Source organism: Ranitomeya imitator, chromosome 1, assembly GCF_032444005.1.
Source record: "Ranitomeya imitator isolate aRanImi1 chromosome 1, aRanImi1.pri, whole genome shotgun sequence".
In the NCBI taxonomy this organism is placed as follows: Eukaryota; Metazoa; Chordata; class Amphibia; order Anura; family Dendrobatidae; genus Ranitomeya; species Ranitomeya imitator.
This window is the reverse complement of record NC_091282.1, coordinates 915,946,688-915,960,975: the sequence shown is the minus strand read 5'-3', so window position 1 is coordinate 915,960,975 and position 14,288 is coordinate 915,946,688. Positions and strand designations below refer to the sequence as shown.

Below are 14,288 nucleotides of genomic sequence, written 5' to 3'. Positions count from 1 at the left end.
CATTTGAGTTTCCATCTACAGTAAGTCTTCAAATGAGTTTAATCAGATGAAACCCCCTATGGGTCCATTCCACTATAAAGAGGCAGCAGAGTTACTCTGGACTCCATCTAGCCTCTGTTCAGCAGTGTCCTTGTTTTCAAACGTGCACAAAATTGTGGCTGACTGCACTTTTATGCACTCTTAAAAAGATGGACACTACCAGATTGTAGGACAGTGTCCAGTGTCTCCATCTGACTTATTATAGGAAATCTTCCATTGGGGGTTCCATCTGAATTCAGAGATTTACACAGAAACCACAGTTTAAGCCCTCAGAATTGAGCGCAGGATAAATATGAGCCGGGCCTTACTGCAATCTTTGGGACGCAGAGTTAACAAATCAACAAAAGTTAAACAATTGTTTTTATTTATTTTTTACACGATAAAGCAAATTAATTCTTCGGGTCAGTGCGATTACAGCGATATGAGATTTATTTTTTTTGTGTGTTTGGCTGCTCTCACACTAAAAATTGCTTTTTATTGCAAAAGCAAGTTTCTGCATTTCCATTTTTTGTAAGCAATAACTTTCCTATATTTATGCCAACAGATTCATGTGAGGGCTTGTTCTTTGCAGGACGAGTTGGCATTTGTATTTATATATGTGTACTTTTTTAAAAAAATGTACATAAATAAATGTATTTGTTGGTAAAATATTTTTGTAATTTTTTTTTCGTTCTTTAATTTGTCATATTTACCCAATTTTTTAGAATTTTTTTAACACCATTTTTTAATGCACCAGTATTGCAATGCATTTGTCATGGTTTGTTCGGGATTTCTTTGGCAGTACTTCTAGAGTTAATTTATGTGGCCTCTCTATGGTCTGGGGAGGGCTATATTTACCCGCCCCTGTGCTGTGCCCGTTTTACATCCGATCTCGGCTGAGCAGCTGACCCCGTGAATACCTGTGCATATTGCTTATTCCTGTTTGTGTGCTTGTGTATGACCCGGTCTGTTCCCCGTTCTCGCATTTGTCTCCTGATTCGGTACTTCTCGTAATACTCTTGGTTTTGATCTCTGCTTTGTCCCCTGACTTCCTGCTCATTAGTCCTTCTGGTACCTCGTGTCTTTCTCTGGTTTCTGACCTTGCCTTGTCTCTTACATAGTAACATAGTAACATAGTTATCAAGGTTGAAGGAAAACTTTAAGTCCATCTAGTTCAACCCAGAGCCTAACCTAACATGCCCTAACATGTTGATCCAGAGGAAGGCAAAAAAACCATGTGGCAAATAATAAGCTCCACTTTGGGAAAAAAAATTCCTTCCTGACTCCCCATACGGCAATCAGACTAGTTCCCTGGATCAACGCCCTATCAAGGAATCTAGTATATATACCCTGCAACATTATACTTTTCAAGAAAGCTATCCAATCCCCTCTTGAATTTAAGTAATGAATCACTCATTACCACATCATATGGCAGAGAGTTCCATAGTCTCACTGCTCTTACAGTAATGAACCCGCGTCTGTTATTATTCCTAAACCTTCTTTCCTCCAGACGTAGAGGATGCCCTCTTGTCCCTGTCTTAGGTCTATGATTAAAAAGATCATCAGAAAGGTCTTTGTACTGTCCCCTCATATATTTATACATTAAAATAAGATCACCCCTTAGTCTTCGTTTTTCCAAACTAAATAGCCCCACGTGTAATAACCTATCTTGGTATTGCAGACCCCCCAGTCCTCTAATAACCTTGGTCGCTCTTCTCTGCACCCGCTCTATTTCAGCTATGTCTTTCTTATACACCGGAGACCAGAACTGTGCACAGTATTCTAAGTGTGTTCGAACTAGTGACTTGTATAGAGGTAAAATTATGTTCTCCTCATGTGCATCTATGCCTCTTTTAATGCATCCCATTATTTTATTTGCCTTTGTAGCAGCTGTCTGACACTGGCCATTGAACATGAGTTTGTCATCCACCCATACTCCCAGGTCTTTTTCATTGACGGTTTTGCCCAGAGATTTAGAATTAAGCGCATAGTTATACATCTTATTACTTCTACTCAAGTGCATGACCTTACTTTTATCCCTATTAAAGCTCATTTGCCATTTATCAGCCTAAGCTTCTAGTTTACATAAATCATCCTGTAATAAAAAAATTGTCCTCCTCTGTATTGATTACCCTGCAGAGTTTAGTGTCATCTGCAAATATTGAAATTCTGCTCTGAATTCCCCCTACAAGGTCATTAATAAATATGTTAAAAAGAAGAGGGCCCAATACTGACCCCTGTGGTACCCCACTGCTAACCATGACCCAGTCCGAGGGTGCTCCATTAATAACCACCCTTTGTTTCCTATCCCTGAGCAAGCTCTTAACCCACTTACACATATTTTCCCCTATCCCCATTATTCTCATTTTATGTATCAACCTTTTGTGTGGCACCATATCAAAAGCTTTTGAAAAGTCCATATACACTACGTCCACTGGGTTCCCTTGGTCCAGTCCGGAACTTACCTCTTCATAGAAGCTGATCAGATTAGTCTGACATGAACGGTCCCTAGTAAACCCGTGCTGATACTGTGTCATGAGGTTATTCCTCTTCAGATACTCCAGTATAGCATCCCTTAGAATGCCCTCCAGGATTTTACCCACAGTAGAGGTTAAGCTTACTGGCCTATAATTACCGAGTTCAGTTTTTGTCCCCTTTTTGAATATCGGCACCACATTTACCAGTCATGTGGTACAGACCCTGTTATTATGGAGTCTTTAAAGATTAAAAATAATGGTCTATCAATGACTGTACTTAGTTCCTGCAGTACTCGGGGGTGTATCCCATCCGGGCCCGAAGATTTGTCAATTTTTGTGATTTTTAGACACCGACGTACTTCCTGCTGGGTTAACCAGGTGACATTTAATGGGAAATTTTTATCACTAGTCATTTTGTCTGCCATGGGATTTTCTTGTGTAAATACTGATGAAAAAAATTCATTTAGCATATTGGCTTTTTTCCCTCATCCTCATCCACCATTTCACCCAGACTATTTTTAAGGGGGCCAACACTATCATTTTTTAGTTTCTTACTATTTACATAGTTAAAGAATATTTTGGGATTATTTTTACTCTCTCTGGCAATGAGTCTCTCTGTCTCAATCTTTGCTGCCTTGATTTGCTTTTTACAGAATTTATTTAATTTTCTGTATTTATTTAATGCCTCATCACCACCTACTTCCTTTAATTCTCTAAATGCTTTCTTTTTGTCACTTATTGCACCCCTTACAGCTCTATTTAGCCATATTGGTTTCCTCCTATTTCTATTATGTTTATTCCCATACGGTATCAACTGTGCACAGGTCCTACCCAGGATGCTAATAAATGTCTCCCATTTTCTTTGTGTATTTTTATGTCTCAGGATATCGTCCCAGTTAATTGCACCAAGATCCTCTCTCATCTGTTGGAAATTTGCCCTCCTGAAGTTTAGTGTCCTTGTAACCCCTCTACTATACATCTTATTAAAGGATACATGAAAACTTATTATTTTGTGATCACTATTCGCCAAGTGACCCCCAACCCTTATATTTGATATGCGGTCTGGCCTGTTGGTTAATATTAGGTCTAGCAGTGCCCCCCTTCTTGTTGGGTCCTGAACCAGTTGTGAAAGATAATTGTCTCTCATAGTTGTCAAAAAAACGATTACCTTTGCTGGAACTGTAGATTTCCGTTCCCCAATCTATTTCAGGGTAATAGAAGTCCCCCATAATAATGACTTCGCTATTAGTCTCTCCCCTTGGCTACCGCGCAGTCCTCTGGCCTGACCTCGGGCTTGCCTGACACTTCTTTCGGCTTCCCCAATTCCTATCATCATCCCTAGGAGTTCAGGATCTAGCCCCACCTTCAACAACTCCCACGGTGGTCACCTCCTGCGGGGCTTGTTCACCTGCAGACACACAACAGCATCTCACATCACAGCAGGAGTTCCCGGCTTTCCCAGCACGCACCCAGATGATGTAAAAATTGTTAATTAAGCAGGTAACCCTGGCCCAGTTTCAGCAGCAAGTTCAAAGGGAGGTTGCTGAGGCTGTGCTGGGTGCTTTTCCTCTGTGGCTCAGGGTGACAGTGCCAAAGATGTTTCCCTTATGACACCCGAACCGCCAGTAAAATTACCTGACACCTTCTCTGGGGACAAAAAGAAGTTTCAAGCTTTCAGAGAAGGGTGTAAATTGTTTTTTCACTGCGACCCCGTTCTTCGGGGAATGAAATTCAGAGGGTGGAGGTCATAATTGCTTTATTAAGGGAGGCTCTGCAGGCTTGGGCATTCTCTTTCTCATGGCTCCTGTAAGAATGTCAGTGGATGGGTTTTTTTGAGGCCCTCGGGCTTATATATGATGAGCCTGATCATGTGCGTCTGGCTAAGGACATGGTTATGAGTGTGGCACAGGGGAAGCACTCAGCCGAGTTCAAGCGATGGGCTGCAGAGGTATCATGGAATGACTCTGCTCTCGGGGGTTTGTTCCACTGGGGTCTGTCTGAATACCTGAAGGACGCATTGGCATTACATTCTCCATTGGACTCCCTTGAGGATGCAATGATACAGGCTGTCCGCATGGACCATAGTCTCCATGCTAGAGGGTGATGCAGATGGAAACCCCATTATATACCAGCAAAAGTGATATATTATCGGCTGCTGAACCAATGGAGGTGGGAGCTTACTCGTTCAAAGAGAAGGAGAGGAGGGATCACCGGGAAAATCAGCTGTTTTTACTGTGGAGCTCCAGGACACTAGAAATAGGACTGTCCTTCTTACCCTTCATCCGCCATGCCGTCGGAAAATGGCTAGGTCTGGGTAACAGTTGAGGAAGTTACCCAGACCCTCAGGTACAATTTTCCTCATTTTCTAAGGTTCTACTCCAGGTGGAGCTGAAGGTAGATGGTGGGTTATCCATTACCACGGCTTTTGCCGATTGTGGCTCTACCATCAACTTGATTAACTCTCACCTGGTGACTCAATATAAGATAGGGACAGTTAGGCTTGAGACTCCGGTTAAAATTGTAGCCATTGATTCCTCTCCTCTCAACAAAAAGGGGATCCTCTATGTCTCGGAGGTATTCTTACTCAAGATGGGCCCTGCTCATGTTGAAAACATAAGTTATTTTGTGCTGGACAATTTGCCTGCGAGGTTGGACTTGGGAATGCCTTGGTTACAGCATCATAACCCTGTTATTAACTGGGTTACTGGGGAAATTGTTGTAAATCTGTGTCCTTATATATGTCCTTGAAGTCTGTATCATCTGTTGGTCTGGAAGGTATTCTGGCGTGCCTGAAGGACTTTGAAGACGTGTTCTCTGAAAGTGAGGCTGAGGTTCTACCGCCACATCGATCTTTTGATTGTGCCATCGATTTAACTCCTGGAGCTAAATTACACGTTTGTTTAATCTGTCTGGTCCTGAGTGGCTGGCCATGAAGGAGTATATTGGCGAGAGTCTCCATAAGTGGCATATCCACCCTTCTATTTCTCCTGTGGCAGCTGGCTTTTTCTTTGTAAAGAAAAAAGAGGATGCTTTGCGTCCTTGACTCAACTTTCGGGACCTCAACAAAATCACTGTGAGAAACATGTATCCACTTATTCTCATTCCTGACTTGTGTAACCAATTGTCTGGGGCCAAATAGTTTTCTAAGTTGGATTTGCGGGGAGCCTATAATTTGATAAGGATTCGAGAGGGAGACTAGTGGAAGACGGCGTTTCTCACATCAGAAGGTCTTTTTGAGAATCTGTTTATTCCCTGTGGGCTAACAAATGCTCCGACCATTTTTCAACATTTTATTAATGTTCTGTTTGCTGATCTGATTGGTCGCTTTGTGGTTATTTACCTTGACGACATCTTGGTTTACTCCCCTGACAGTCAAACCCATTTACAACATTTGCGTATTGTCCTTCAGAGACTCAGGGAAAACCAACTTTTTAAAAAATTGAAAAAATGTTCATTTTTTGTTCAGGAGTTATCATTTTTGGGTTTAATTGTTTCCAATGAGGGGTTTTGCATGGATCACAAGAAGGTGCAGGCTATTAGTGATTGGGTTTAGCCCCGTGACTTGAAGGGTTTGCAACGCTTCTTGGGGTTTGCAAACTGCTATCGAAAATTCATCAAGGGTTTTTCGCAGGTAGTTAAGCCTCTTACTGGTCTCACGTTAAAGGGTGCGGATGTTAAGAACTGGTTAACGTCCGCCGTAAAATCTCTTTTGGAGTTGAAAAAGTGTTTTGTGTCTGCTCCAGTATTGGTTCAACCGAATCCGTCTGAACCCTTTGTGGTGGAGATTGATGCTTCCGAGGTGGGGGTGGGGACATTGTTGTCTCAAGGACCTGCCACTCTGACAAACCTCAAACCGTGTGCCTTCTTTTCCAAAAAGTTCTCTTGAGCAGAGAGAAATTATGATGTGGGCAGTAGAGAACTTCTTGCGGTCAAGTTGGCTTTTGAGGAGTGGAGGCATTTTTTGAAGGGGGCAGTTCATCCTATTGCTGTGGTCACTGATTATAAAAACCTAGCTTATATCAAGTCTGCCTAAAAATTGACCCCAGACAGGCCCGATGGTCGCTTTTTTTTTCTCGGTTTCAATTTTCCATTACTTTTCGCCTGGGATCAAAAAATGTTAAAGCTGATGCTTTATCCCTTAGCTTTGATCCAGTGTCCCCTCCCAAACCCCCATCCTCCATTCTTCAACCTGGGGTGGTTTTGGCCGATATCTCATATGAGTTGGAGAGAGAGATTTTTCAGGCTCAGTCTCTTGCTCCCAGTTCCAAGCCAGTTGGGAGATTGTTTTTCCCGGAGCAATTTCGTCATAGGTTCCTTCAGGAGTTCCATGAGTCCGTGTTACGTGCCCATCCGGGGATTTCGGCCACCCGGGTGGCCCTCGCTGGTTACTAATGTCAAAAAGTTTGTGTCGGCATGTGGAGTTTGTGCCCGTTCTAAGAGCTCTCATAGTTGGCCAACTGGGGAATTGGTGCCTCTACTAGTTCCTGATAGACCATGGACTCATCTGTCCATAGATTTTTTTACCAATCTCCCTTCTTCCAGGGGTAACACTGTTGTGTGGGTGATGGTGGACAGATTTTCTAAACAAGCCCATGTTTGTGCAACATGTGGTCCGTCTGCATGGTGTGCCAATGAATGTAGTGTCTGACATAGGTGTGCAGTTTGTGGCCAAGTTCTGGAGGGCATTTTGTAAAAAATTGGGCATTACATTGTCCTTTTCTTCTGCCTATCACCCTGAGAGTAATGGGCTGACCGAACGCACTATTCAGTCCCTGGAGTACATTCTGCGGTGTTTGGCCTCTACCAGTTAGGATGATTGGTGTGATGTTTTGCCTTTGGCTGAGTTTGCTTTCAAAAGTCTTGTGAGTCAGTCCACTGGTTAGTCCCCTTTCCTTGTTAACTAGTGGTTTAATCCGCATTTTGGGGAGTTTTCACGCTTGGACTCTGGTTGTCCTGGGGCTGAGGGTACTGTGCAGCATTTGAAGGTCCTGTGGGCTGAGGTTCGTCGTAACATCTCCAAGGCTCAGGGGAGGTACAAGTTTTTTGCTGAAAAGGGTGTTGTGTCCTACGTTCCAGGTTGGAGAGAAGGTGTGGTTGTCCACTCGTAATATAAGGCTCAAAGTTCCCTCTGCCAAGTTGGGTCCAAAATTAATTGGTCCGTATGAGGTTATGGAGATTATTAACCCAGTGGCCTTTAGGTTGCGTCTCCCATCTTCGTTAAAAATTTCCAACGTGTTCTACAAGTCCCTGTTGAAACCCTTGGGAACTGTTGAGGAGAGTTCTTTGCCATTGTTCCCCCAGTATTGGTGGAGGGTCACATGGAATGCGAGGTGGGATGCATCGTAGATTCCCGGTGGGTGTACCGTACGTACTTTGCAGTATTTGGTACACTGGAGGGGGTATGGTCCAGAGGATCGGTCATGGGTCCCGGCCCATTCTCTACATGCTGATCGTCTTATCCGGGCGTTTTATGCCAGGCATCCTGAGAAGCCTAGGGGTCCAGTGGCCCCTCATTGAGAGGGGGTGTAATGTCATGGTTTGTTCGGAATTTCTTCAGCAGTACTTCTAGGGTTTTTTTATGTGGCCTCTCTTTGGGTTGGGAAGGGCTATATTTACCCGCCCCTGTGCTGTGCCCATTGTCAGTTATACATCCAATCTCTCCCGTTGGCTACCGCGCGGTCGTCTGATTTGACCTCGGCTTACCTGACACTTCTCTCGGCTTCCCCGGCTCCTGTCATCATCCATGGGAGTTCAGGACCTAACCCCGCCTCTAACCTCTCCGACGGTGGTCATGTGCTGCAGGTCCTGTTCAACTGTAGGCATGCTCACAGCAGCATCTCATGTCACAGCAGAAGTTCCCGGCTTTCCCTGCACGTCCCCAGACACTCGTGCAGACCCAGTGGGTAAGTGTGTTATGGTGTCCCCTACAGCATTATACCTGTCAGTGCTGAGCATGGTCTAACAGGCTTCTCATAGCCTGGTGACCTAGATGTTGTCATGACGACCTCGGGTCACCGTGGCAACAATCGGACCCTCGCAGAGGTGCCAATTGGAGGGGCAAGGGAGCTCCCAGGGGCTATCTGCATCTAAATGCTGCGATATATATCTGCAATCGATATCGCTCTTGGCAGTGAGAACCGGGTTTCAGTTATCATGATAGCTAAACACCCGGCGGCAATCATGTGCGCACAATAGCAATGACGTAACTATACATCATAGGTCATAAAGTCCTTCCCTTTCATTACATATGGATATGTTTAAGGTCATGAAAGGGTTAAAGAATAACTGGTGTTTTCTTTTCATAAATCAATGGTACACATGAAGGTAAGAAACTTTGTAATATATCTGCTTCTATCTCTCCCAAGACTGATCATCCATTTTCAAGATTCTCAATCCCCGGGTAAAACCTATATTCAGTAAAGACAGATGTTAACATTACTGAGATAGGAGATGGCAGTTGGTGCTCATAAAGTTCTATGTGGAGTAGAGGTGGGAGGAGCTCTGCCTTTCGCTCCTTCTCTTTTATCTTCTTAATATAGGAGATGGCACTTGCTACTTATGAGACTCTATCGCCATTTTCACTATGGCCGGCGCTTGCGCACTGCTATCTTGACGATGTCTTACATTAGTTCATTAAAATTGTGCCGGAGTCAGTGCTTGGGCTTACCACGATCTCCGACACCATTTTCATGAAGACACTGCATATGTGAAATTGTAGACACAGCGTCTTCATATAAATGGTCCCAGAAAGCGCGGTATGCACACATGCTGACTCCAGTACCATTTTACATAGAAGCTTATCAGTAGCAATTGCCATCGTACATACAGGGGTGGATACGTCTTTCTGTCTGAAGCCGGGATGATAGGTGGTGCCTGCGCAGTGTGGCGCCAGGAGTCAGGGGGTGCACACAGTGCTATCCCTATGGCCGATGCGTGCAAACTGCTGTAATACATTAATTCAATAAAATGGCGCCGGAGTCATTGTGTTCACATACTGTGATCTCCGGCGCCATTTTATTGAAGACAGTCTATAAAGGTACCAATAAAAATGCTCGCCACCCTGATGTAGAACAGGGCCAATAGCCAGTCTCCTATATTGAGTGGATAGTAGAGGAAGAGAAGCTAAAGGCAAAGTTCCTCCCACCTTCCCTCTACATAGAATCACATTAGTAGCAACTACCATCTCCTTTCGCAGTAATGTAATAATCTGTTTTCACTTAATACAGATTTTTACCTGGGAATTCAGTTTTGTTTTTAATGAACGATCATTTCAGGAAGAGAAAGAAGCAGATTTCTCTGATGCATACATGCAACACAGAGGCTACGGAAGGCAAACTGTGCAAAAGTTGTATTGAAGGCTAATTACAAAAATTAATTTTACCTAAAAATACATGCATTTAATTAACATTTTTTTTTTTTAGCAGAGTTGGTCAACCCTTTAAACCTGAGATGTTAACTAGTAAGAAATTTTTAAACTTAAAGAATAACTAATACAAGCAAACTCAGGAGATGGGAACGCACAGCTCCTTGCTCTGCGCACTTGCAGCCCGGAGTACAGATTCAATAGAAAGCATAGGCTACTCTTTAAAGGAGTATTCTCAAATTTGAAAGCTATCCCCTATAACTTTCTGATAGCTGGGCTATTCAACCACTGGGTCCCTCACCAATACCCAGATCCTTCAGAGACCCATGTGAATGTATATGCGTGCTAATGCTATACTCATTCTTAATGGCACTGTCAGAGATTATCGAGACCTGCACTTGGCTGGTTTTGGTACACCCATGAGAATGAATTGAGCCCCAGGGTACATGATAGACCACTGCTCCATTCACATGGGGCTCTTTAGGAGGGGTAAAGGAGAGGCAGCAGTTGGACCCTGAGGGATCGGGAAGTTATACCCTGTACCATAGAGAGGATATCGTCCAAACTTTTGAATGCCCCCTAAAGTAGCATCTGATCAATGAAAGATGAAAAATGTTGGTGGCATTGGCAGAAGGACATTGTAAACTGTAATCTATTATTTGTTTGTGAACAGTTTTACTTTTTTTTTTTATTATTTTCCTCTCATCCATCTCTAAAGATAACTCTGTTTCATTTATAACCTTTAATAAAATAATAATTGAACCATGTTGTTTGCTTTTTCAGCCAATAAAAGATGCCAGCTGTATTGCCAATCTAAACAGACGGGAGACATAGCCTCAATGAAGCAGCTCGCACATGATGGCACCCGCTGCTCCTATAAGGATCCACATAGCATTTGTGTCAGAGGAGAGTGTGTTGTAAGTTATATTTTTACAATTTTTGCCAGATACGAATGCAAGTTTTCTGACATTTTGAATACGCAAACAAACATTTTAGATTTTTATGTCTTGTAGAAAGTTGGCTGTGACAAGGAAATTGGTTCCAATAAAGTGGAAGATAAGTGTGGTGTCTGCGGAGGCGATAATTCCCATTGTCGAACTGTGAAAGGAACATTTACAAGGACTCCAAAAAAACCTGGTACAGTAATTATTGCATTTGAGAGGGGATTTTTTATTTGTTTGCTTAAAAGCTTTGTACGACCATTTTTTTATAAAAAGTTTAGAAAATAAAATGAGCAACTTTGCAAATGTCTTTTTCTGAAGAATTTGAATATTTTTGTGTACACATTTGACATGTCAAATTAGGCGTTTCCATGGTTGCAGAATTGAAACAGACTCATTTTTTATTAAGGTGTCCTTTCCCCTTTTTTCTAAATTTTGTGGGTTAGTGGGAAAAATAGGTTGAAGAAAAGAGATTAATGCCTTAGGGTATGTTTCCATGGTCAGGATTGGCTCAGTATTTGCTTAGGATTTGACGCAGGTAAAATCTGCATCAAATCTGCATCAGAGGTCACTGGCAGGTCACCTGCGTTTTTGATGCGTTTTTTTTCATGCGGATTTGTATGTTTTTTTTGTAAGCTAAATAAAGATACCGTATATTATTTAACAAAAAATAAGATTTGTGATGTCATTTCTGATCCAACCTCCTCTTTAACATTTATCCAACCCACACTCCATTACACACACAGATAGACAAATAAATAGATAGATAGATAGATAGATAGATAGATAGATATGGGATAGATAGATAGATAGATAGATGGATAGATAGATATGGGATAGATAGATCTATCTATTTATAGATCTATCTGTATCTATCTCATTCCTTCTATCTATCCATCTATCTATCTATCTATCTATCTATCTATCTATCTATCTATAGATATACCTATCTATCTATCGATAAATCTACCAATAGATAGATCTGTCTATCGATAGATAGATCTGTCTATAGATAGAAAAAAAACTGTGTTAGGCCGGGGTCACACTTTATGAGAAACTCTCACGAGTCTCGCACTTCAATACCAGGCACTGCCGCCGACTCTCGGACCAGAACATTCAGCTGCATAGGAATACATGAGGCTGCACGCTTCGGTCCCAGCCCTAAACGCATTATCTGTTTAATTGAAAAAAAATGAAAAAAAATTGCGTGGGCTCCCGCACGATTTTCAAGTCCAGAGTGGGAAAACCAGCGACTGGGGGCCGATGTTTGTAGCCTGGGAAGCGAGTAATACCCATGGATCTTCCCAGGCTTTGAATATCAGCCCGCAGCTGTCTGCATAGCCTTTACTAGCTATTAAAATAGGGGGACCCCCCAAAAAATGATGTGGGGTTCCCCTAAAATTTATAGCCAGAAAGGCTACGCAGGCAGCTGCAAGCTGATATTCATAGCCTAGAGAGGGGCCATGGATATTGGCCCCCCCAGCTACAAATACCAGCCCCCAGCTGCCGCAGAAATGGCACATCTGTAAGATGCGCCAATTCCGGCACTTAGCCTCTTTCTTTCCACTGCCCTGTAGTGGTGGCATATGTGGTAATAAGGGGTTAATGTCACCTTTGAATTGTAATAAGACACCTATCCATTACTAATCCTATAGTTGCTAAAGGGTTAATAAAACACACACACGCAGAATAAAGTATTTTAATGAAATAAAACACAACACATTTTTGCCATCTTTATTACACTGGTAATCCAAGCGAAGCCATCGATCTTCTGAAAAAAAAATTAAAAATAAGCCAACAGTATTCTCCCTGGTCCGACGCAGTCCTTAATATCGACTCTCCCATGACGAGTCCAGCTCTGCTACATCTGGATGCCTGACATCCAGACATAGCAGAGCTTGTAGATGACCACCGGAGCTCTCTGGCGATCACCTACAGTCTAGCTCTCGCGGTCAGCTGACCATGAGAACTAGCCTAGGGTGACCTGAGATAACCCCCGTTCACGTGCATGGCAGTTCTCGCGGTAAGCTAAGTTATCACAAGAACTGCAGTGGACGCAGACTTCCGGCGGTGTAACAGGTAAGACAATATTTAAATTAGTAGACATGCATAGTAAGATGCATCTATGCAGTTATTACGCATTTGACTAATCATTAGATGCTGTTTTACCGCATCTAATGATAGTCTATGGTAAATTTACGGTGTGGCGATGGAGCGTCGCTGCATTGTAAACATACATGCTACGTTCTGGAAAGGCGCGCCACATGTCTGTTTACGCAGGTCTGCCGCCTGGGTATTTTAACGCATAGTGGAGACGGGATTTCATGAAACCCCTCCACTATGCTGTAACATCTGGACACTGCATGTTTGATGCTGCGGCTGTACGCAGCGTCAAACACGCAGCATTTCCTGACCGTGGAAACATACCCTTAGGGTATGTGCACACGTTGCAGATTTCCTGCAGAACTGCAGTTTTTTTCCCGCACAGAAACGCTGCAGATCTGCAAGTGATTTACAGTACAATGTAAATCAATGGCAAAAAAAATGCTGTGCTAATGGTGCGGAAAAATCGCAAAATGCAGCAGATTCAAAAAAGGACCATGTCAATTCTTTGTGCAGATCTGCTGCTTTTCTGCACCCATTCCATAGTAGAAATCTGCAGGGGTTAAAAAAGGAAGAAATCCGCACAAAAATCTGCAACGTGTGCACAGACCAAAAAAAGGCGCAGATTCTGACCTGCGTTTTCTGCCAACAAATGCAGAATCTGCACAGGAAATTCCACAGGCAAATCTGCAACGTGTGCACATAGCCTTAGGATCTGACTACACAGGTATTGTTTGTAGTCTGTAACCATGAAAACACAGTTTTGTATCGGGGCTGTAAGGGATTTGTAAAGTTGCTTCATTTTTAGAGCACTAAAAATCTGTATAAAGCTAAATATAGCAATTTTCGATGTAATATCTGCTTTGACAGTTTTGTGCAAATCTCTTCTTAAAGAGTGATATTTCCTGAATTTGCTACGATATAAACTGAAATGTGTAATTATGTCTCTGTATTTCATATTGTGAATTATGGTCCCAAAATAGGAAATGCGACTGTTGACAAAGCAAATAATGAATATTTTTTTTCTTGTTTATCCACTTAAAAACTATACTGCTTCGTAGAACCCATAAGGAAGCAGCTATTGCTAGATCTTGTGTGTCTGTAGTTAGTGTTTTGCATCTACCACCCCCCCCCCAGTTTCTTACTAATCCCAGTAGTTTAATCCCTCATATGCCAAAGTGATTAATGTCAGCAGCGCATGAGACGCTTGAAAGAGGGAGAGTGCTCCCTGTGTCAGCCTATTGGCATCCCTACAGTGGGGTGTTGATAAGTTTACCCAGTAAAAAAAAATCTACATTTGAAAAAAATAAACAAAAAACTGCAGAATTGTTTTTTTTTTTGCATATTCCCAAAAAAGCGTAATAAAAAGTGATCAAACTGTCGTAT

The 14,288-nt window shown here is 42.5% G+C and overlaps 1 protein-coding gene across 1 annotated transcript in view; it reads left to right on the top strand.

Moving 5' to 3' along the window:
* The window catches only part of ADAMTS3 (ADAM metallopeptidase with thrombospondin type 1 motif 3), a 377,062-nt gene that overhangs the window by 295,562 nt on the left and 67,212 nt on the right, over positions 1–14,288 (top strand). The window contains exons 14-15 of the mRNA XM_069743515.1: positions 10,642–10,775; positions 10,872–10,995. Coding sequence (XP_069599616.1) covers positions 10,642–10,775; positions 10,872–10,995 — 258 coding nt within the window. The remainder of the gene's footprint in view (positions 1–10,641; positions 10,776–10,871; positions 10,996–14,288) is intronic.